The sequence below is a fragment of the Rhododendron vialii genome, chromosome 6a, assembly GCF_030253575.1.
Source record: "Rhododendron vialii isolate Sample 1 chromosome 6a, ASM3025357v1".
Lineage (NCBI taxonomy): Eukaryota > Viridiplantae > Streptophyta > Magnoliopsida > Ericales > Ericaceae > Rhododendron > Rhododendron vialii.
This window is the reverse complement of record NC_080562.1, coordinates 4,213,333-4,236,495: the sequence shown is the minus strand read 5'-3', so window position 1 is coordinate 4,236,495 and position 23,163 is coordinate 4,213,333. Positions and strand designations below refer to the sequence as shown.

The 23,163-nt window shown below is 38.4% G+C and overlaps 2 protein-coding genes, 1 long non-coding RNA gene and 1 other non-coding gene across 6 annotated transcripts; 1 reads left to right on the top strand and 3 right to left on the bottom strand.

The window, feature by feature from the left end:
- Window positions 1–4,283: 4,283 nt before the first annotated feature.
- On the bottom strand, window positions 4,284–10,752 carry LOC131331042 (probable methyltransferase PMT28). 3 transcript variants are annotated; one of them, XM_058364848.1, is made up of 9 exons: window positions 9,090–10,752; window positions 8,846–8,995; window positions 8,222–8,492; window positions 8,037–8,129; window positions 6,733–6,907; window positions 5,995–6,237; window positions 5,643–5,837; window positions 4,659–4,902; window positions 4,284–4,408 (listed from the first exon to the last, which is right to left on the bottom strand). In XM_058364848.1, the coding sequence occupies exons 1-8, from the start codon at window positions 9,918–9,920 to the stop codon at window positions 4,704–4,706; spliced, it is 2,157 nt and encodes a 718-aa protein (XP_058220831.1). In that variant the 5' UTR covers window positions 9,921–10,752; the 3' UTR covers window positions 4,284–4,408; window positions 4,659–4,703. The 3 variants fall into 3 exon arrangements, with proteins under 3 accessions (XP_058220831.1, XP_058220834.1, XP_058220832.1); XM_058364851.1 differs by having other exon boundaries at window positions 4,284–4,382; XM_058364849.1 differs by having other exon boundaries at window positions 4,380–4,902; window positions 9,090–9,938; window positions 9,974–10,562.
- A 4,539-nt stretch (window positions 10,753–15,291) lies between these two features.
- Window positions 15,292–18,480, top strand: LOC131331040 (uncharacterized). Its single transcript, XM_058364847.1, has 2 exons — window positions 15,292–15,897; window positions 17,682–18,480. Exons 1-2 carry the CDS (start codon window positions 15,435–15,437, stop codon window positions 18,308–18,310), a joined length of 1,092 nt encoding a protein of 363 aa, XP_058220830.1. The 5' UTR covers window positions 15,292–15,434; the 3' UTR covers window positions 18,311–18,480.
- LOC131331041 (uncharacterized) lies at window positions 16,013–17,109 on the bottom strand. The gene is made up of 2 exons (XR_009201299.1): window positions 16,667–17,109; window positions 16,013–16,119 (listed from the first exon to the last, which is right to left on the bottom strand). It is a non-coding gene; the product is annotated as an uncharacterized LOC131331041 (long non-coding RNA).
- Window positions 18,481–23,043: 4,563 nt separating the features above from the next.
- Window positions 23,044–23,116, bottom strand: TRNAA-UGC (transfer RNA alanine (anticodon UGC)). Its single transcript has one exon. It is a non-coding gene; the product is annotated as a tRNA-Ala (tRNA).
- Between the last annotated feature and the right edge of the window lie 47 nt (window positions 23,117–23,163).

Genomic DNA, 23,163 nt, shown 5'->3' with positions numbered 1-23,163 from the left:
TTATAAGGGGGAATTGGTCAAGGAGAGTTAGCAAAGAAGGGTTCATTCGATAGCTGAAATGAATGAATGAGAAGCGGTGGATAAAAAAATAATGTGAGAGTTTACTTATTTCTCCTTGTAATGAGAATACAAAAAAGAGTTTGGGGAGATTCGAGAGGCACTCCGATGATTTCGCCCACTCGGACAAGCTTATCCAAGTTCGTGGGTTGGGTTTATCCGCAAGATAAGTAGTCTAGGTGCAAAGGATGGACCAAACACGATATATTACAGTAGAATGGATCCGAATTAGATTATTCCTTCAAGGCTCTTATACGCCTCCCATCTTCACACGCCAAACGGGCCCTTAGCGGAGAAGATCCACATTCTAATTAAAAGAGTGCAGGTAGTCTTCAATTTGGATGGAAGCGTCATGTTTTATCTATCTATTTTCGAGACCTTTTCGGATGACTGAAGTGTTTCGATTTTCTGAACTCGTGGAGACAATTAACCATGTGAAAGTTCATGGTGATCGGTTTTCGGTCATAGTTTTGATCTTTTCTCAACGTATACATATTGTGATTATATTGATCGGTCTTTGATCAACACAATAATAGGACATGATTGATGATCTTTAATTACAAGATTACAAATATGTACAATTCAATTCGGGGCAAATTTTCGTAGTCATCCCTGTAGTTTTACGGTTGTCTCACTTTCGTCCCTCTAGTTTCAAAGTGCTCCAATTTCGTCCCTGTAGTTTGTTTTACATTCCAAATTGGTAAAATCATTAACACCGTTAACGAAACTAACGGAAAAAAAAAAATAAGTGTTCCAATTTTCAATCCGTTTGAACCGGTGCAAATATCTTATTTTTCTGATCATTTTATCTTAAATGGTCATAATGGATTTTTGACTTTAAGGCCTTTCAATGAGCACCCTAAGAGAGCCCTAAAACTAAATAAGGAGTCTACGGGTGCTTGTTGAAAGGCCTTAGAGCCAAAAATTCATTACGACCATTTAGGATAAAATGATCAAAAAAATAAGATCTTCGTACCGGTTCAAACGGATTGAAAATTGGAACACTTATTTTTTTTTTCCGTTAGTTTCGTTAACGGTGTTAACGATTTTACCAATTTGGAACGTAAAACAAACTACAGGGACGAAATTAGAGCACTTTGAAACTAGAGGGACGAAAGTGAGACAACCGTAAAATTACAGGGATGACTACGAAAATTTGCCCTTCAATTCGTCAAAATGAATTTGGGAAGGGAAAAAAAATAAGCAAAGTCGTCACTCCGGTCTCTTTTCAAGAGGAAAATCAAAGTATATATATAATTTACCACATACGAATATTTACACACGAACATTCAATAGGGTCCCCGGTCCAACCCAAACTGAAGTCCCACACACACGAACCCTATGTGAGACCCTATTGTGAGTGAGTGTGCGTAAAATCTTTGTGTGGTGGCAACATTGTCGTAATTTCTATCTCGTGTGCAAGTCAGTAATGCAAAAATATCAGCACAAAAGATTTCTCATAAATGTATGGAGTACAATTATTCAGTGTGGCCTACGCTATCTAGTTTGGATTTGGATAACTATAACTAGTGGTACTATAAAAGCTTTTTTTTGTTCTCGATGTCGATGATTAAAAAAGAAGCACTTGTTCAATTTCTTTTTCTTACCTCTGTCACTCTGTGCACCTATTTTACAAGTACTCTTTTCGTCCAGATTTAATAGTTATTTTTTGAAATTCGTGTCATTTTTCAATCGATTGTATCTTTCAATTTATGATGTTTTACGTGATTTCGAAAATATTGTATTATAGAACTAATCGAGATATATCAAATATGATCCATATTCGATATGAAATTCATTACGGATTCAAAGATATAACCTATTTTTTAGCCGGTTAGAATAGAACTAGAAATAATTAAATCCGGATGGAGGGAATATTTTCTAAAGGAGTCTCGGTACCAAATGGACTCCGTGTGAAAAGTGAAAAATACTTTTAATTACGAAACTTTTGCCCTTTCCAAATTTTTTCCGTTTACAATATAAGGGGTATGTAAGTATAAAAAAAAGTATGTGGTGGTAAAAATAGAAGTGCATGGATGACATATTTCTTGTCACACTATACCATTATATACACTACACAGTGACGGAGCCAGAATTTTCAATAAGTGGGGTCGAAAATTTGAACTATGTGTAAATCATGAACGAAACTCTTGATTTGTTTTGAGGAACGAACAAACTAGCGCTACATTTGGGAATTTGGTCTATTTTGACACCTTTTTTCCTTAATACAAAACCCTTATATTGATTGGGGCAAAAATAAACCTTAAAGTAGGGTCAAATTAGTAAACATGGGGCAAAAAATTATACCTATCTCTATGAAAATTTGATAGCCAGTGGGGTCGACAGCCCACCATTATCTCTATGTTCCTCCGCCACTGCCACCACACCTACGTTGAGACCAAAGCTAAAGTCTCATCGCATGTGAATAGTATGAAGAGGATGTTTAACCCTTATAAAGAACCATGAGGACTCAAACTTGGGCCTCGTCCAACTAGGTTCCGAGTTACAACAACAAATAGGTTCTGAGTTACAACAACTAAACCTAACCCCTCATTGGTAAAGGGGGGGGATTTAGAATGAGGTGATCTATATTCTATGGAGCTATGCCCCATAAGACATTATTTTCGCCATGAAAAGGATAAGCTTGTGCTCTCTCTCTCTCTCTCTCTCTCTCTCTCTCTCTCTCTCCTTTTTTCTTTTCTCCCGGAAGCTTGTGCTCTCTCCTTAGTTGTAATATGGGAATTTTATGAAAACTAATCCAATAATAAAAGTTATGCTAAACCCAGTCCAATTGTTTCCACCTTTTTTCTCTTCTGAAAAATTAACCAAATTAAGAGCATTCAAGAAATATTATCTCAACCAATTGAAATTATCTTAGTTGGCAACTCTTGTACACTTTCAAATGAGAAGTTAGAGAATCGATTCTTTGCCAAAAGCGAGTATGAATTATTTCCTCCTCTATCTTGGGTTTTTTTTTTTTATAGTTATTTTTCTCCTTAATTAATGGGCTATCGTTTAGGCTTAATGTGATTTAAATACTTGTTCTATTGTATTTAATATATAAAGGAAAGAAATAATATCTCTTCGTCTATTTTTACCAAGATTGATGCAACTACGCTTATTATAAGAGAAATGTCCCAGCATCATCCTACACATAGACTTTAATAATTTCTACTTTTATATATTACCACCACACAGCACGTGACAATAACTAGTCTGTGAGCTATATAGAGCCTTATAATTAACCATTCTAGAGTCAGACAAAAATAAGACAAGTTGAGGTTATATTTTTTTCCCGACGGTCAGAGGTGTCTAGGTAAGTTTTATGCACATCTAAATTAATTCTCTTTTCGGTCTGGTCAAAGACAATCTATCGACGCTAGAACTAAGAAAATCACCAGAAATTATTTTCTTACGACTTGACCCCAATAACCAAACTGTGATCAATTGTGTGCAGAGCATAAAAAGTGATTGTGGAGACTGCATAGTGGACTTTGTGGTCCCTCGTATGCTTTTTTTTTTGCTTTTTAAAAATATAGTGGCCTATCATCAAAATATCGAAATCAGCAAAGATAATCAACATAATTACGTAACAATTTGACTGGTAAACTTTCATACTACTCCATTAAATAGCTTAAAGTCAAAGAATGATATGCATGCAAGTTGGAAGAGAAGTCAGAGGCTCAACTCAAGGTCAATGACATAAGGTTCCATTTGCCCAACCTAAGCATTTCTTATCAAAATGGTAAATCCAATAAGCAAAAGGTAATCCAATAAATATGGCAGAATGTAGGGGCATATAAGTAAAAACTAAAGCAATGCTATTAGGGGATCCGACGATGTTTTTCTGGTTCTCACAAACAACCCTATGTTAAAAAATAGAAAGAAAGGAACAACCCTCCTCGTTCATTCAGGTTTAGACCGAGCGATAAGGAAAACTGAGGAGGACTGAGAATTATCAAAAGAAGAGAACTTACAAGGACGAGAAAATAGCCACAAATTTACACCGGAACATACTAGTAAAATCCGAGCAGCACATTTCTGAAATCTTCAAAGAATGGCTGAGGATTAAACAGAGTTAATACGATCAAAATCATCTGCTCCATCTAATCGAAATCATCTGCTCCATCTAATCGAAATCATCTCCACAGGGAATAAATACCGGTACCCTCTCAAGCATAGAAACGAGTAAATAGACAAATGAAGCTCAACACAGTAGTAAAAATGGATATGAAACTGCATTGTTGCTTATATATACCTAATGAAGAACACGGTCATCCAAGAAATGAAGCAAAATAATAGAAAGGAGTTGATTACTGCAGTTGCTGCTAGGTACAAGTGTTTTTCATTTCTGTTAGCAGTCACAAAACACACCAAGAATTCATTCAGTACGTACATTGTCGGGTCAAAAACAATTACAAAATGATGAAGAGTCCTATCCTGTTAACTATTCCTGTTAAAAAAATGATGAAAAATTCTATCTCATATATCTCACAAAATTGACAACAGAATCTTTATCCTTTATCCTACTACAATGGAACACAGAAAAAGGGGAAAATTTTGAATTAGCGTTGGTGTTTTGGAGATGGGAAGAATATAACCTCCAAGAGACTACTGTCAATCAACGCAGGAAGCGTAACTGAGTTTCAAGGCCGCCAAATGGTTTTCTGGACACACATGATACCTTCTTTTTCATGATTATAGGTCATACGGATCTCCCAATGCAAACTTCTGAAAATCCCTTCTAGTGGATCAAGAATCTCCACCTTATCGCGTATAATAGCCCAACCACCTGGCCTTACGATGCGATCCATCTCCACAACTATTGCTACAGGCTGCTTACACCTGCAAAACCATCCATTCAGAATGAGGAAGAGAGTAGAATGAATTTGAAAGCCTAATTTCTGATATTAATAGCAGATGGGAAAGTAGTTTCGATTTTTCAGCATGTATTTTCAGCAACTTGATAACAATGGATCAGGTTGTAGCTGATTGCTTGAAGTAACATACACCAAGCCACAGAGATAGCTTTGATGATTGCCTATAGGAGCATGACACATGCGTAAAATCTGTAACAAGCACTATCCGATAAGTTCCACAAGTAATAGCATTTCAAAGCTTACATTCTCAAGTTAGTTCTAAGATTCAAACATCAATCTCATTTATGTTAGTGACAGTGGCGATGTATTTAGTACACACTCAAAGGTCAAGATTTCTAGAGGCTTGAGGCTAAGACACATGAAGTGAGAGGAAGACTACAACTGAACTCCACGAACGTGTCCCCCATCGCTGAAGTTAAAGGTGTCCTATAAGTGCGAGCTTAGAACCTACATAACAATTTTAAACCACCGAGGTACAGCCCCAGATGGTACAAATTGCAATATTGGGGGCCGATTCGCTACATATTGTGGTCTTGGAATGACTAGATTCCTCATGTCTCTGTTGACAACATGACAGGACACTGAGGCAGCCTTCAATAGAGGGTAAACGTTGTACATAGATATATACCAACAAAACAGTAGAATAGTCTAAAGAGAACAGAAAGGACAAAGAAAGCCTTTAACTGGAATGTGTTCAGTTTTTACCTTTTCTTAAGTCTTGAGAAGAGATGATCAGCATGCAAAAGGTCATACGATCTAGGATAAGTACCGAAAGGTTCACACCAGTCATGGTAGACACCAACAAGACCACGCTCAAATATTATGGGAAGAGTGTCTGGTGCATGCACATGGACCACATTCATCACCCAAACCTCCTTTTGCAAGAGGGCAGCGGCAAATCTGCAATTTCAAAAAGAGGCAAAGAAAAACCTTGAAAATCATATGCTATGAGGTTTACAAACCTCTGCCAAAGAAGTTGAAAGAACAAAGAGCAGAAATAACAATGTAGTTTAACCGAAAGAAAGCATGATCACGTACTACTGTTTATAGTACATACCCCCCATTTATGGCTTTCATGTCCATTACATTCCGGATATTCGACCAATCAATATCCATACCAGCGAGGTAAGACTTGTCAACAATAGCTTTCCAGTGCAGAGTGTCTGCAATCAGTTTCTCTTTGTTGTTCATCCAGTCAGGATAAGTTTCCAGCCTCTTGGGCCATTGCTCAGGCCACTCTGTCCCACGTTGTTCAATAGAAGAAGGGATGGTGTGCAAACAACTTTTTATTGGATTATACCTGCACCAAACAAAATGCTAATACCGATAAGGAGTTTCCATAAAAGAAAAATAGAGATCTGTGAGTCTAAGAAAGGAATTTGAAGCAGTTTTTGCTAACAAGTTATCCTTGTGATTATCACCATGGAAGCTCTGTTTGATAGCCTTATTCTGTGGATCAATTTACAACTTTGAAAATTACATATTTTCACGTTCTGCTAGTGATTTTTTACCTTCTTCCCAAGACCTTAAACAAAATCCAATACTGGATTTTGGCACACCATAAAGGAACCTACAAATTGCCAACATTCTCCAAGAGCAATATTCTGGGGTAGCTACCTTAGAGGTTAATCGTCAATATAATTTTCAATAGAAAAGATGAAGGTATCCTACTTTTGTGGCACCGAAGTTAATGTGACATCTTGTTGGCACGAAAAGAAAAATAGTACAACAAATGAAACAAACAAATGAAGAATCAAATGTGCATGTGTGGGAAAACAAGTTGGTCCCAGCTCACCAGGCAGAATCTGGGTTCTCATCTTCCTTGCATAAAGGGGGATTTTTCTTTCTTCTTAACTCAAAAATATCATTTGATTCTGGCTTCTGATAAATTTTGACTCCAACATCGCTGATTTCAACGGCTTTATGAGCCAGGATATTCCAACAAATAGACGCTGTCAGATTGGACATAACTGGAAAAAATAAACAAATGTCATATAAGAAACGATTCCACAAGGATCATTGTCTTGCCTCTTTCTACAGCTTAAACGATTTTTCCTTGCATAGATGAGAATAAAAAGAAACATAACATGCATAATATTAATCACCATCCATTCTGTAATTTAAAAAACAAAGAAAATAGCAAGATATTTATTCCTCATATTTAGCAAACCTAAGTCCTATTGAAACAGCTTTAAGGATAGATAGAAGAAGAGTTGGGCAGCAACATCTGCATAGAGGGGTTCATGTGACAGTTGACTGCATATTTCAATGTATTGTCAAAAAAGAAAGTTGAGCTCATCCCACTATTTTCCGCTGTGACATAATGGGAAGGGACTATGTAGCACTGACACTCCAAAAGGGCGCCGTGTCCATGTATTGGACACGGGGACACGCCCAAATACGTATTGGACATGCCACATGGCGTGTCCAGTAATTTTTATTATTTTTTGATGGAGGACACGCCGGGGACACGGCTGAGGGTGAAAATGTAATATATATTTTTAATTTTGAGGGGTTAATATGAAATTATTCAAAAATATTTGGGTTAAATTGTAATTATGCCTTCATTTGGACCATGGTAATCTTATACATTCATATAGGACATATCTTCATCAATAGTGGAAGAAAAGAAAAAATATATGTATATATGTATTTATATATATAATATATATTTATTTATATACGTGGCGTGTCCCCCGCCGTGTCCGTATCCTCATTTTCTTAGAATTGCCGTGTCCCGTGCCCGTATCTGTATCCGTATCTGTGTCCGTGCTATATAGGGAAGGGAAGAACACTAATGTAAGAGAAAAACCCAAAGAGGGTGTGGAAGAAGCAATTTACACAGATCATCAATAAATCAATCCAGGCAGCCTGTACTCAAGAATGTGAATTACACCCATGAGGCAAAGGTTTCGATCTCGGAGCGAAAGTGTTTCCTAGATTGAAGGGAATGGTTTCATATCACCACTAGACATGAGAAAAAAGAAACACATAATGTCAAGTGGAAAATACAAATGGTTCGTGCTACTAGAATAAAATGATAATATTAGGTATTCAGAAACCAATAACGAGCATTTTAACTACATAGAGTGGCCAAACCTTCTTCAACTTCGATGCTGTCATGTTGAGTTGACAAAATAAAATACCCACCAGGCCTCAAGACCCTATTCATCTCTAGAAGCAGCTTTCCACCTGAAAGAGTGGAAAATATAGAATCGTCTTGATATTGGATTTAGTGAGAGCAATTCAATGACTAATAAAATAAGTAATGAGGGAATACGAACCATTAGAATGCCAAAGTGTGTGGCATTCACCACAATGAATAGCATCAAAAACGATACTAGGGAAAGGAAGTCTCCTATTCTTAAAAGGGCTGACTACTGCAGGAAGACCACGTTCAAGAGCGACCTGTGCTAGGTCCACTAGATCATCCTTCAAGCCTAGCGTAAGTGTCAAAACATCCTTATCAAGTAAAGCAGCAGCAAAGCCTGAATCTGTACATCCAATGTCCAATACTAGGCGAATGTTTTTCCCCCATTCAATGTCTGGTAACATCTACAAAAACCACTCATTCTTATGAGCGTAAAAAATGATCATGATAATAAATGAAGAGGTAGAACTGAGCTAGACTTCCATAGATACCTTGAAAAATAACCGAATTAAGTATAACTTATGCAACAAGTCCGGCAATCTCTATATATAGCTATCTGATTTAATAAATAGGAGTAATCTAGTAGTCTCACTCCCCAATTGCCTCATTTTGTCCATTCCAGTCAAGGGAATCAACGTCTTCAGGATGCTTTGTTCCTTTTAAGACCTTCTATTTAAGGCTCACTAATATTATAAATCAAGAGACATTAAGCAGCAAAAACCAAGAATAAGATAGGGGAGAGATCCAAAGGCTTTACCTCTTCGATCGATTCAAGATAGTGCATAACCCCACCCTTCAATTCCGTTTGGTTCTGGGGAAAAGTGAGATATTCTCCGGATTCCACCACCCAACTTTGCGTCTTGACAAAGGCAGCTAATTTTGGATGTGCCACATTCTTGTACAATATCTGCAGATTAAAATTAACACAGGACAAAGTCAATCAATTTCACCTGTTTGTTACCCCCAACTTTAGAACAAATCAAACCATCTCATATGCACACCTTTAATTTGCTTTCTGGCCATCTTACTGGAGTCCCATACCCATCAAGGGGAAGAGGAACAAGGCACATTGGAGGAGTTCTAGGACAGCTTCTCTCATGATGCCGATAACTCTGCAGTCTTCCACCAGCACTTTCAACATCAATACAAGGAATGTAATTATGCTTGCTTCTTGTGCTACATAGTTTCCATGTATAATGGGCTTTCGGATCAAATAAGGGACCGGTTTTCGCTTTCTTCTTCCCTTTACTTTTTGACTCATCGCTCCCATCTTCCAAAGCTTCCTGGTCCACATCAACGCCGTCGATCAATTCAGCATCCTCTTCTGAATTCTCATTCCATTGCCGTTCTCCGTCTACTGCATCTTCTTCTTGTTCCTTATCATTTGCTTCTACTTCCTCTTTTTCTCCGCCGTCCACTTTTTGCAACCCTTCACCGTCAGATTCAGCCGACTCATTTCCCTTTTCCTCCTTTTCCTCATTACTTGCTTCTTTTCCACCCTTGTTCACAGAAGACTCAGACCCATTGACCGTTTTCTCGTCTCTCTTTCCCAAATCAAAATCAAATTTTGATTTCTTGTTTTCTTTACTTGCTTGATTTTTTCTTGGTTCGTTTTTGCCGGGACGAATCTGGGACTCAAAAACCTTGCCATTGGCAGAAACTGGTTCAGAAAATTCTCCAAAAGTACTCCTTTGAGAGACCACAGAAGAAGAGGAAAATAGAGACCAAATGAGTATAAAACACAGACCCAATACACCCACAGCCGTCATCTTTACGCAGAACCCATATGACCCTTTTGCTTGAAGTTGACGACCAAACCTAGTTACAGCCATCCCTCTCTCTCTCTCTCTCTCTCTCTCTAGCAACTAATAGTTTGTCTTCTTACAAATGGAAATTATACAAAAAGCTTCAAACTTTGGCATCTATGAGCAGATTAAGAACTTAAAAACACAAATGATAGACAATTCCAGTGACGTGTAACTAGGGTATCTATGCCAGATTAAGGAACCCAAAAAGACATAAATGAGTGGTAATCACAGTGACAAAATTAGCAGGGGAAAAAAAGAGGGAATGTACAGGTCACAGACATGATAGAACTGAAGTACAGATCAGAAGCAAAACTAACCAAAGATCCAATTTAGACTTTCTTCAAATTGGAACAGAAAAATAGTGGGTGCCGGGTGGAGTATGCATTTGGAGCAGGTTGGATGTGATGCTTACCAAATATGAACAGATACAGCACAAATACTATATTACCCTCTGGAATTGGGAAAAGTCCCAGTAACCACTGATATAGAAGTCTGGAAACGTCAGCTCCGAGCAGGGTTGGTTTGGTAATTAGAACTGGGAGCTACCTAATTCAACTTCTTTTTAGGAGAGATGATTATCTTAATGCTACCAATTACAGAAAGCTTGCAGCGCTCCAAATCTTTATCATTGACAGTGTGATAAGAGAGAGAGAGAGAGAGAGAGAGGGAGAAAATGATTTAGAGAGAGAGAGGGAGAAAATGATTTACTAAGGAAAGACGAATCAGATGGTAGAGATATATATGATTCCTAAAGAAGGATCTGCGGGTCTTGTGGGAGATTGCAAATTCGCGAAAGTCACGCAAGATCCAATGGTTTGCTGCGTTCGCACAAAATGGGCTTTTAGCAAACTATTTGAGGACTGTTTTGGAAAAAGGAGGAGGAAAGATTAACAAGCATTAGTGCCATAGGCGGAGTCATGATTCGAACGGATCCGGGGGTGCTCTTGCTACGGCACCCCCGCTCTATGCGTACAGTGCGGTCAACTCGGTTGTTCATCTTGATAATAGATAGCTTGGATTTTCATCTGAACAATGGATGACTAGAATTTATAGGAGCTCGAATTAAATCCAAGCTATCCGTACCGAAATGGATGGTCAGATTAGCCGCACTACATCGTATAGTGCGGCGGATGCACTACAGCCCCACCCATTCCGATTCGAAAGGTTAATGTAATCTTTACATTTCAAAAAGAATGTTTAATCCGAAAATTGATAACTGAAACGGGAATATGTTTTTATTTGAACAAATCTGTATTTTTTTTCCCCAAAATGAAAAGAAATGGTTAAAATCTAGCGTCATGCAAAAAAATATTCGAAATCTTTTGAACGAAAATACATTTTTTCTAAGTTCTCATTTTTACGAATCGACTATTTTTTTTTTTGAGTCGGAGAAAGTATTAAATAGCCAAAAAGTACACGTGTTCTACGATTAATCGTATATACATATAATACTAAAAAATACACGTTTTCTTGGTTTAACCATATACTTAACACAATAGTCATTAAAAATTGGTGGTAGGTTGTGATTCTTGTGAAGCAAAAATGTGGTTTTTTGATGGAAAGTGAGGACTGAGGGCGGCTTCGCCCTCCCCCGCCCCTTTAAAGCTCCGCCTCTATTAAGGATAAAGGTAAGGAAAATATGAAAATTAGGCATTCCCGAATTCTCCATGATCGGCCACAAATTTTCTAAAAAAGGTATGATCCTTATTGATTTTCAAAACGTCACTATCGTATTGTTCTAGATAAATATTATAGTAGCTCTGCTTCAGATAATTCTTTATCGCTATCTTGTGACCTCAAAAAATTGCATAGTCTTGTCGGGTTGGCTCTAGCTTTTGATCTCACAAGCTGAGACTCGATCTCAATCGTTTTCCCACCAAGACAACACCTTCGTCTGAACGCCAAAGGATACTTCACAATAGGGATAATTTCTTTGCACCCGACTATGATAGCCCTCTCGATACCTTATTAGAATTTCTAATATGTTAATTTTAACGAATTTGTCGTATTTAATCAAATAAAATGATTTTTCAATTCGGAAGCACAGCACAAAAAAAAAAAGTGCTTAATTAATTCAAAATCTCCAAACCACTTGCCACATTGACGACTAATCTCAAATGCTCAAACTTTCACAATGTACGTTAACGCGTGAAGTAATGCACCAAGCAATTGCAAGACGCGACAGCAAAAGGTTACCAAAAGGAAAAATAAAAAATAAAATCTATTCATTTGCTTATATTTTGTATTACAAGTTGTATAACAAGTCAATGACGCATTCAATAGAATTTGTAGACAATAATAGTCAACTTAATATGGATTGTGTCGAAAGTCAGAACGTGTGAAAAACAAAACGCGTAAAGAAACAAAACAAAATACGAAAGAGAAAAAATAATACAAAAAATAGCAGAGAAAAGTGTACGTAGCGGAGAAAAGTGTATGTACCTTCTTCTTTTTTTGATCCGCAAAACACGTCTTAAAGGCTTTCATTAACATCATTTTCCAAAACCGGTACAAGAGAAGTGGGAGGATTAACAATCCAATTACATGGAAGAGAATTTCTTAAAGCTAAAAAAGCAGCTTCATGTGCCACTCTGTTTGCGGCCCTTCAAACCCACTTGAAAAGAAGATTTCCTTCTTTTGCAAAATGCCTAATGTCCATTACTAACGCTTTGACATCCCATGGTGGCACTAATTCCGACACACTAAGATGGATTGCCTGCTGGGCTATCGGACTCCACAGCTCCACTTCCTTCAGGCCCAAACTGATCAGCACCTCGCAGGCAGCTCTAATGGCATGGAGCTCCCCTCCAAGACCGGTCCTAACATGAACTGACTTTGCAAGGCCATCCACAATCTTTCCTTTCCAATTTCGAAGCACAACAACAGGGATACTCCTAAGCCTGGAGTGGTATCAAAGACATTTCTAAAAAGTCTTTAATGGATTAAACTTTTTTATTTTATTTTATGAATCCTCTTAATTTACTATTAAGAAAGACGACGGAGAAAGAAAGGCCCCACGTTCTCCAAATTGTTGATCGTAGCTTAGCGTGCTATTCGATTTGTTGAATAGGTTGGTGAAGCAAAAAAAATTAGATTAATCTGACAACTGTAGCCAAAAGGATCCGAGTGTCCATTTATCTTGCACCTTTTATTTTTAAAACCATACTAGTCATGGAACGGAAACTCAAACAGGCTAGCTTTTCATCAGGTTCCAAACTTCCAACCATCAACCAATACAGTGGATGGATGAGCAGATCTTAAATGAATTTCGAATAGATTGGGTTCCGTGAATACCTGTTCATAAGTTAAACAAGTCGAGCAGTAGTTTGCTCAAGTTTACTTTGAAAGATTAACGAGCTTCGAAAAAGTATTTAGATTTCAAACTTAGTTTCTTTACATAACAATCAGGTAGTTTTTATGAGCAAGCAACAACTTAAACTCGAGTAGCTTGATTCATTTATCGGCTTTTTACCAATCACGACCATTCTGCTCATCCGTTATGTGTTCAACCTAATGACGTAACCAGCAGTTTCTAGTAGCGCTAGGCCCAACCTTATGTAATGCTCGTGTCTATTTCACTCTTTTATGTGAAACGCTCGTATCTGGACTAGGGTTCCCTGTAGTGCAGAAGTGCAGTACAAGGGTGTAGTGTGCGATCTGAGCCATATTCACTGGTGCGAGAAACGGATCCAACAAGAACACACTGACATTTCTTCGCCTGGCATTATTTGTAAGCTAAACGGCAGCCAGCAGTAATTTCAGGCTCAACTGCTTTCATTCTGTAGCCTGGATGAAAAAAAAACGCAAAACAATAATGCTATGGCTCAGTTTGCTCGTGTTACTCCCAGCAATAGTAAACTGCGTAGTAAAAAAATATAAAAATCTTTCTAAGCATTAACAACCAAAAAAACGCACCCCTGCCAAGCGGCGAGCCGAGTGGCTTCTGGCCGTCCATCTCAGCATGAACGGTTGAGATTGAATTTGAGCTCATAAAAATCTGAACCATCTATTACTCGGTCGAGATTCAAGCCGTCGATTTTCGAGATGAACGGACGGATCAGCTGCTCGACATCGCTGCCAAGCACCCCCGCTTGGCAGCATCTCCCAATCCAAAAAAACCATTGCCCCCACAAGCTAGGAGTCTCCTGCAACCCAAAAGAGACAGAACCCCACCGGGTACAATGAAATAGTTCGAACCACTCAATTTTGATAATGCTCCACTTCTAATGGGACTCATTTATGGGTCACTTTTTCTACACCAAAACAGTGACCTCGCAAAAAAGAAAAAAGAAAAGAAGGTTTAACCGAAGCATCTACGACATGGACGGTTCAAATTTATCGGAGTGCATCCGGGATAGGATCAAAAAGTAATGAGTAGGACATGGAGGGCAGCTGAACTTAGAGATGGCAATTCAACCCGCCCCGCCCCGTCCCGATCGGGGTGGATTTTTGTTGTATTTTTGGGGGTTGGGTCGGGGTTGGACTGACGTTACCCCGTTTGGGTACCCAACGCGAAATCACTTTATGCATAAAAAATTATTTTTGTTCTTGTATTTTTACCCTTAGAACTAAAATATCACATAAAATATTAATTATTTCTTTCATTTTCCTTTTAGATAATAGATTTTGGTTAAATTATAATAGTGGAGTATTTCATAAATTTTTATTGTTTGTGCTCACTTATTTTAAAATCTAGATCATATTTTCTCAATAAAAAGAAGAAGAAGAGGGGGGCGGGTGAACCTGATGCCCGATAGGGGCGGGGCTAAATTTTCGGGTCGGGGTGTGGCAAAACCCGCCCCGTCCTGTTGCCATTCCTTGCTGAACCCCAAGGAGTCTCGGGGGAAAAAAAACAGATGACCACCAGGTACAATGAAGACTCCAATTCTATTAGACAATGGGGACGGGGACCCTGCAGCGCACGGATACACTACAACACCCTTGCACTTCAGGTGATATCCCTACACTATAAGGTGAAATGCATAATCTGAGTCGTTCAAAAGTGTATCTAATAATTTAAATTTGCTAAAAGTATCTTATCTAACTTGTAGGATACTTTTTGAAATCTGAACTATTAATCGTAGAAATGTGACGGCTTGAATCGCGTACTACGCCCTCGTACTGTGCTCCTCCTGCACTACACCTCCCCAATCCGTGGAAACCACTCAATTCTGGCTTGCCAAAAACCACAAAAAAACCCCACTCAATTCTGGTAATACGACATTTCTGATGGGACCCATACCATGGTCACTTTCTTTTGTTTTGGTAAAATTGTCTATCGGTCACTTTTGCTCCACCAAAAAGAGGACCAGTCAGAGAGGAAATACTCGTGGACTGCTTGTTACCTTCCCTTAATACTAAGGTCAAGAAGCTGGATACGATTCTTTTCTTTCGTTCTCAGACATTAGTCATGTGTGTGGCTCTCTTTCCTTATCTCTAGTTCTCCACCTAAAACCCCCCATCTTTTTTTCCAAAAGCAAGTACATAAAATGGGCATCCCAAAAGCCAAAAAAAAAGAAGGATTAATCGTTCAATATAATGCGTGCATTATCTCTAAATTTTTTCCCTTCTGTTAGTCTATCGAAATCGGTGTTAAAACCAAGAACCATGTCGGAAGAAAGGAACGGGAAGTTAGAGGAACAACAGCAGCAGCAGCAGTGGCCTGAACTGAAGCTGCCGGAGTTGCTATACACGGACACGATTAGGAAACTACACGAGGTGATCGAGAGCGACTGGGATTACCTTCGGCGGTCGGCGTGCCAGATGGCGGCCGGGAGAGCATTGTGGAAGCACGTGATACACGACCCGCTCGCGGAGTTGCTGGCGGGAGAGACATGCTTGAGGAGCTTTTACGAGAAGATAAGAAAAGACCGGTGTAACGATGCCAAGGAGGTGTCTGGAGTGATGCTTGCTGTTAGGACACTGTGGTTTGATGCCAAGATTGAAGCCGCGATTGAGTCGTTTGGTGGAGGCGAGGCACAGGTGGTTCTTCTTGGTGCAGGTTGGTTCTTGTTGCATTTCTGTACCTAAATTGGACAAATTTAGCCAACGTACGAAAAATATGTGAAATTTGATGCAAATGTTTTCTGTTTTTTTTTTTTTTTTTTGTGTGTGTGTGGATAAATTGACAATGAGAAGAAGATAATACAAAAACACTTGCATCATGGAAAGTACTCCCCTGCTTCCGGATGTATGTTTCATCCACTAAGCTTTGAAAAGGAATCTACCCATTAGTAAATGTTTTCAAATCGGTATACGTATCGTGTATCGTTTATTTCGTTTCATGAATCGTATCGTGATACGTATCGTGTATCGTAAAATACGTTAACAGAAGCTAATAGGCAATAAAATAATAGTTATATTTAATTATAGTATAAAAATCTGGTGTATATTTGAAAAATAACTGTTTATATATGAAAAAAATGCTTTTGGGATGAAAAAATCCAAGTCTCTAAGGGAAGAGAAAAAGTACCATTTTCTGATTGACGTAAAACATGATCGAAATATGTTCTTTATTTTATTCGAGCTTTGAGTTTGGGTTTTCTTTAAATGATTTGGATATGACCATATAACTAGATGAAAAGATCAGTATGCATTTGGTGTTCCACTTCTTAAAATATGGTATGATTTGTTCTCTGTAAGTAATCGTAGGATACGCTGTGAAGCGGGATACGCAATAATATCGTAGGATACGCCGCAATATCGTAAAAATTTTATACAAAAAAGATATAGAATGTGATACGTATCCCGTATCGTAAGATTTTAACAACTATGCCCATTACACTAAACTAATGCACAGAAGCACTTATCATGATCCCTGAGGCACATGTACTTTCCAAACTCCAAAGCATAGAGTTAAACGGTCAGCGCGAAGCATGTATTCAGTGGTTAACAGGTTTAAAGCTATATTACCACATGCCTTAGGCATGTGGTGTACCACGTTTCAGTTCCCGTTCCTCATGCCAGCACAATTCGCATTACAGGTAACATATGTTTAAAGTAGGCAATAATGTACATTACCAAGGAAGCACATGGCTTCTTTCCAGTGACTGTACATCGGTCCAGGGAGAAGCTCTGGAGCCAACAAGTTCAGGACAAATCGACTGATCACCTCTAGAAAGGTTATTGTCACAAAACAAAGGCATCGGATGCAATTTATGAAGCACCGACACTCCTAACTGCTTGCCGTATTCGGGGACACGCGACATGCCAGGTACACACGGGGACACCTGTGTCTCAACTTGAACACGGATGGAAACATGGTAGGGATCGATTCACAGTATTGAAAGTTTATTTTGGGTCATGATATTCCAAAAATATATATGAGGGAATAGTATGAGCAAATTAATTGTGAGTTTGTGACCAAATAAAACCCTCGTTTGACGTGTAGCTTTTTAGGACAGAATAAAAAATTTAGCTTTGGTTGTTTGCAGATGGAATGTTCACATGAATAACAACTAAGTATCTATCCTAATATACATACATATTCTTTGCGGTGTCCCCCACCGTATCCGTCTTCCTAGTTATTTAGAATTACCGTGTCCTGTGTCTGTATCTGTGTCCATGTAAGGGTCCATGTCCACATCTATGCTTCTTAGAATGCAACAAAAGATATGCATGCTAAAAATCCATCACTAAAATCACCCTTGCATTTGCACTTGCACTTGCACTTTCTTCACCTCAGCCTCCCTCATTACAAACTGAAAACACGATTCAGAAAATTCATTTCTTTAATTAAATGCAAAAAGCAAATTCTGAGCAGACTATGGTAACCTTACATTGCAGGAATGGACGCAAGGGCGTATCGGTTACCTTGCCTGAAAGAAACTGCTGTTTTTGAAGTCGACTTTCCAGAAGTCCTGCAGATGAAAACAACTACTGTACAGGCAGCAACAGCATCAAAAAATAATGTGAGAATGACAGCAAAATCTCTAGAAAGAGTGGCAGCCGATATCACAGACAACAACTGGCTTCAAAAACTTCAGACATCCGGATTTGTCCCAGAGAAGAATACAGTGTGGGTTCTTGAGGGCCTTCTTTACTACCTCTCCCACTCACATGCCATGGAAGTATTGAAGATCATAGCGGAAAATTGCACTGTGACACAGACAGTACTTTTAGCAGACTTCATGAACAAGCCATCAACCACACTTTCCAGCGCCATGTACCATTTCCATAGCGATTGGCCCGATCATCTCCTGCCATCTTTAGGGTTCTCTGATGTTAATCTTTCGCAAATTGGGGATCCGGATGCTCATTTTGGGCTGTTGCATGATCCGCTGAATCTGTTCAACAAGCTTCGCAGTTTGCCCAGATCACTCCAAACCCTTCCGGAAGATGGAACGCCGTGCTGTCGATTGTATTTGGTGCAGGCTTCTGGTTCACCCATCAAACCACATGAAGAGACGATGTAAGTCAAGATATTATACAGGTCTAATTATAGCTTACAGTTTAGGTGTAGGCATCATTCTTTGTTCGGGTTGCCTCTGTAATACAAATTACATTTGGACAACAGAACAACAAAATATCGCTATTTCATGACTCTAGAGCTAAGTCAAATATACGAATTGCGAGAGTTATTGAAGTTGTGGACGCTGTCTATGGCAGCATTACAATAATCATCGAAGGAGAAACATTTCCCACATCTTGCTCGAATGATGAACGGTGCCAGTATCACAGGCATTAGATCAATTACTCAGTAGAACTAAAGATGACTATTCTATGACAAGTGACAACCATCTACAAAAAGTCAATATTGGATGACGATCACCATGAGCATCACATGATAGTTTAATAGGCAAGGGAAAAAAATCCTACCATACACTGTCGAGTATGAAATGATTTCAAGAAGCGAAAAACAGTTCCGTTGTATACACAACACCCACATACTGGAAGGAAATTGAATCTCAGTTTCATTTGTCAAGGCACTGAGAGAGGTGAAGGACCTGAAATCGTGTGAGGAGTAAAAAATGCAGATAGAAAACAACTCAAATGCGAGATTAGTCCCAAAGGCACAACGTGTCTTTCAATTAAAAGGGTCTGTCGCACGAAACTATGAGTTATCTAGTTCAAAGGTCTACAAACTAATGCCTAACCAAATAAATGTTGGCTGTTCAAATAATATGCACTGCAACTCAACATGAACAATTCCTTTACCCCTTAATGAGTCAGGTAACATCCAGCATTTTACTACTATCACTAATCACGAAACCCAATGAACATTCACTTAATTGAAGCCAAGTTAAAAGGCTTTGTGGATGACCTGTTCGCATCTTGGCATGCTTAAGGATCCAATAGGGGAAGAAAAATAACAACTTCCCACTTGATAGGATGAGTGCAGGTGCATTCTTCACACTGATCAATCCACTTTGTCCAAACCTGTGTGTTAAGCTGACACTTAAAATGTCTAATGTTCTCTCCTCATCTCTCGGCTATTTATCTATGCCCCTCCATTCGAGCATTCCCGCAAACTCTTTTTCTAGCTATTTGAGTACTACTCCAAGTGATCACCTCTTCTGTTAAAGAAAGAACACAAGTAGTTGATGCATACAAAGTGGTCTTTCTTTACTAGAACAGTTCATCACCGGTTGTTATTATCAATCGTTGTCAGACCAATAGACATGGGGCAGTAGATGAACCAGACTATGATGAAGGGATTGAAATGGAATAAGAGCCATATCATAAAACATGGTAAAAAGTCATTTCTCTTCAGTTCTCTAATGTTGGATTGCATAATTTGCATTCATGTAAAACTTCAGAATCCACATATCAAAACCCTAAAAAAAGGTGGATCAAACCCTTATTGTGAAGAGAAGCTGAAAGATGTACAATGAAAAGATAAGGGGTTGCATGCCTAAAATTTAGAAAGAAAATTAAGATAAAGCTTTAAATACAAATAGGCTTGGGTTCTTTCTTCACATTGGAACTTACCAAAGGCTGTGGCAGCAACCACAGTCCAGCTTCTGCACCAACCCAAATTTACCCACCAGCCCAAATTTGTAAAGTAAAGCTACATGGATCACACTTCGATAAACAGGTGTTCCCTAAACAAAATTTACCCACCAGCCCAAATTTGTATGTTCAGCATGTTCAGAAAAGGCAAAAATTTCTGGGTCGAAAATTTCTACAGTCAACATTAATGAAAGAAAAGAAGAGGGAGGACCCCAAACTTCTCCACAGATGGGAGTGCAACAGTGTAGGAGGTGCTGTTGGGATTGGAGAGAAAGCTCGACGATCATCTCTTTTGGTGGCGTTGAAGATGGATTCAGATTGACAGGGGAACCAAACGAAGAAGATCGCAAGTTATGGCAAGCAAGGAATCAGAAGGGGGGAAACGACACGAGCGGCCGCAATCTTGGACAAAGCGGCCGCAATATTTGGAAAAGTGGCCGCGAACATAGACAATCTGGAGTCTGGACGTAAACTTAGGTGGTGTTCTGAACATAGAAAAAGTCCGTATTTGATTTTTATCGCGCTTGTGCCTAATTTTTTTGGTTTTTCAATTCATCTCGTCAAGACAAATCAAAAAATTAATTTTTTTTTTACTTTTAGCCAATTGTTTTGGGAATAACAACTTTTTTGCCAAAAAAAATCGTCTTTTTTGACTTTTTTTTGTTAAAAAACAGTTATTTTTCAAAATATTTGGGGAATAGTAAAATTGTTTTACTTTTTTGTTGAGATGAATAAATAATTTACAAAAGTTTGGCACAAAATTAACAAACGTGAATTCCTTTTAAATAAGGACAAAAAGTGCTAGAAGTACTAAAAGTTAAGCGGAATAGGGTCTTAAATAGAATGTCCGCAAACTTGGACATCATGGTTCAAACTTAGACAACGTGGAAGCAAACTTTGATAGCATGGCTGCAAGCCCGCAACGTTGTACTTTTGAGTTTTCAAATTGTACTTCTTGGGTTAAATAATTTGGAGAGAGATAGATAGAGAAAATAATTTATTGAAGACCGTGCCCAGAAGTTTTGAGACCCCAAAACGATAAAAGCCAAAGTTACTCTCTGTTACTCTATTCTTGGGGTAGACTCCCCCACAGCCTCAGCTTGGGCTTTTGGGGACTTTCATTAACTCTTTCCTACCCTTCCCCAGAGCAAACATACCACCATCTCGAACGGTGGCTTCACCGCACTCCCATGAAGCCCGGGCGATCGCCTCTTGCTCACTCTCCTCGGGTCTTTGCAAGGTCCTCTAACCACAAAATCCACAAGAATCGGAAGCATCTCCTTGCCCGCATAGGTAGCATCGTTCACCAACGATCGGGCAAAACCAAGTGCCTCATCTATCACAGCATACCTGAATGTTTCTCTTATTTGCACACCACGTAGCAATATATACAAAAGGAATTCCATCGCTTCATCGTCGTCCAGAAATACTTGTCGAGGAATGGCAAATACATGGTTAAAGGATTTCAGCACTCCAAGAACGTCGCCGTTAGGTGCTTCAACTTTATTACAGAACTGTAACTTGATGACAGAGCCATTGTACCTCTCCGATAAATTTTTAGGCATACCGATGCTATCGTCCAATCGGCAATTATAAGCATATCTACCACCATCCATGTCGTCCATAATCTGACGAAACGATCCAAAAAAAGAATCAAGCACGAATAATTAAGTTATGTAAAACGCGCGATTGAACAGATGATGCTATTGAAATTTCTAAAGGCAAGGCACCAAGAATAAATAGTGGTGGGAACAATATAAATAAATTGGCCAATGCTTGTGCAATTATACGGGTATGGTATCATAACCCGATCAAGATTCTATTTTCCTAGTTGGTCATGAGATGGAATTAATTTAGTAACCAATCATGTTTGGAAACAATTGTTTTCCTGATTGGTGACGGGTTTGTACTGGAAAATCATAACCCGGTTAGATCTGAGTTCTATTTTCCTAGTTGGAAACGGGCTGGAATCCAATAACTCATCATTTATGGAAACCGTTTCGTAATTTGTGTTGAGTTTCACTTACAATTTTTTTTTGGGTCAGAAGTGAGAAGATTGTATTAATAAATGTCCAGCGGCACTTACAAAACGGAAATCATTACTAAGAATTTGGACAAAATCAAACTAATCGTTTCTAACAAATATAAAACGGGTAAATCACAAGACAATTACTGTCTTTCATTCTAACACATGCATGGCCTAATGCAACAGCGACACTTTTAAACTGTTTAACAGATATCTAATTAGGAGTCTCAAACGGAAAAAAATGCAAAGTTAAGGACAAAAGACACCAAATACCTAGACGATTAGATGCACTCCAACCAAATAAGGAATTCAATAGCTTTTGAGGGGGCATAAGAGCATCCGCAATGGTAATAATCAAAACCAATAACCAAAATGTGTTACATCAGTATTTGATTATCCATTTTGTTCATAATCAAACTAAATAACCTCTACCTCTACATTGGTTATTTTTGCATCCCTAACCAAAAAAAAAAACCCCCACAATCACCATGCACATTTGTCCAATTACAAACAAGTTCCAATCACGCATCTGACCACACCAAATTATTCATCTCGATGAGACGATTTCAATATGGGGTGTTTTTGAGTTTGGTTATTGAGTTTTGATTATTGGTAAAAATTGTTAAATTTGGTTATAAAATGTGTGAAATTTGGTTATTTGCTAAAGGCTGCTGCTATTGCTATGACAAAATTTTATAGTACCACGATAGATTTTGTGTACTGAGAGTAATACCCTCATCTTCTCTATATTGCATACTACTTTTGAACCCGTTTGATGCATGTTTATGCGCATCTATCTATATTTTTGAGGTAAAGTGTATTTAAAGTATCTCTATTGTAATAAGCAAATGAATGTGGATAAACAAATTTAATAACAATGCTCAAAAAATACTCCCACTTTAATTTGTAATAAGCAAAGTTACAAATGTGAGACATCACATTCTGTTTTTTGATTTAAATAAAACGGGAAAAGATTAGAAGCTAAGACTTACTTTCAACTAAATCAATATAAAAAGAAAGTTTGCCATAAATAATTGAGTTCTTAAAAAAATAGTACAGTATATTGTAAAATACCTTTAACCGTAACAAAGAACTGATTATTTTCAAACGAATTCAAGAGAGCCACGTAGTGTGAAAGGGAAAATAGACAAAACGGGGAAAGGAAAGATTTGGAGATGCGGGGGATCGAACCCCGTGCCTCTCGCATGCAAAGCGAGCGCTCTACCATTTGAGCTACATCCCCAGCCGGACAACAATTGTATAAACAAAGTAATAGAACCCCTAAACAAG

What these genes read in the sequence shown, in the direction of transcription:
- LOC131331042 (XM_058364848.1), bottom strand. Translation starts at nt 9,920, where the DNA reads ATGGCTGTAACTAGGTTTGGTCGTCAACTTCAAGCAAAAGGGTCATAT. An exon ending in CACACTTTGGCATTCTAATG is followed by an intron (nt 8,130 to 8,221) that starts GTTCGTATTCCC and finishes CCACTCTTTCAG; the next exon opens with GTGGAAAGCTGCTTCTAGAG. An exon ending in TTCTCAAGACTTAAGAAAAG is followed by an intron (nt 4,903 to 5,642) that starts GTAAAAACTGAA and finishes ATGGTTTTGCAG; the next exon opens with GTGTAAGCAGCCTGTAGCAA.
- LOC131331040 (XM_058364847.1), top strand. Translation starts at nt 15,435, where the DNA reads ATGCGTGCATTATCTCTAAATTTTTTCCCTTCTGTTAGTCTATCGAAA. An exon ending in GGTGGTTCTTCTTGGTGCAG is followed by an intron (nt 15,898 to 17,681) that starts GTTGGTTCTTGT and finishes CTTACATTGCAG; the next exon opens with GAATGGACGCAAGGGCGTAT.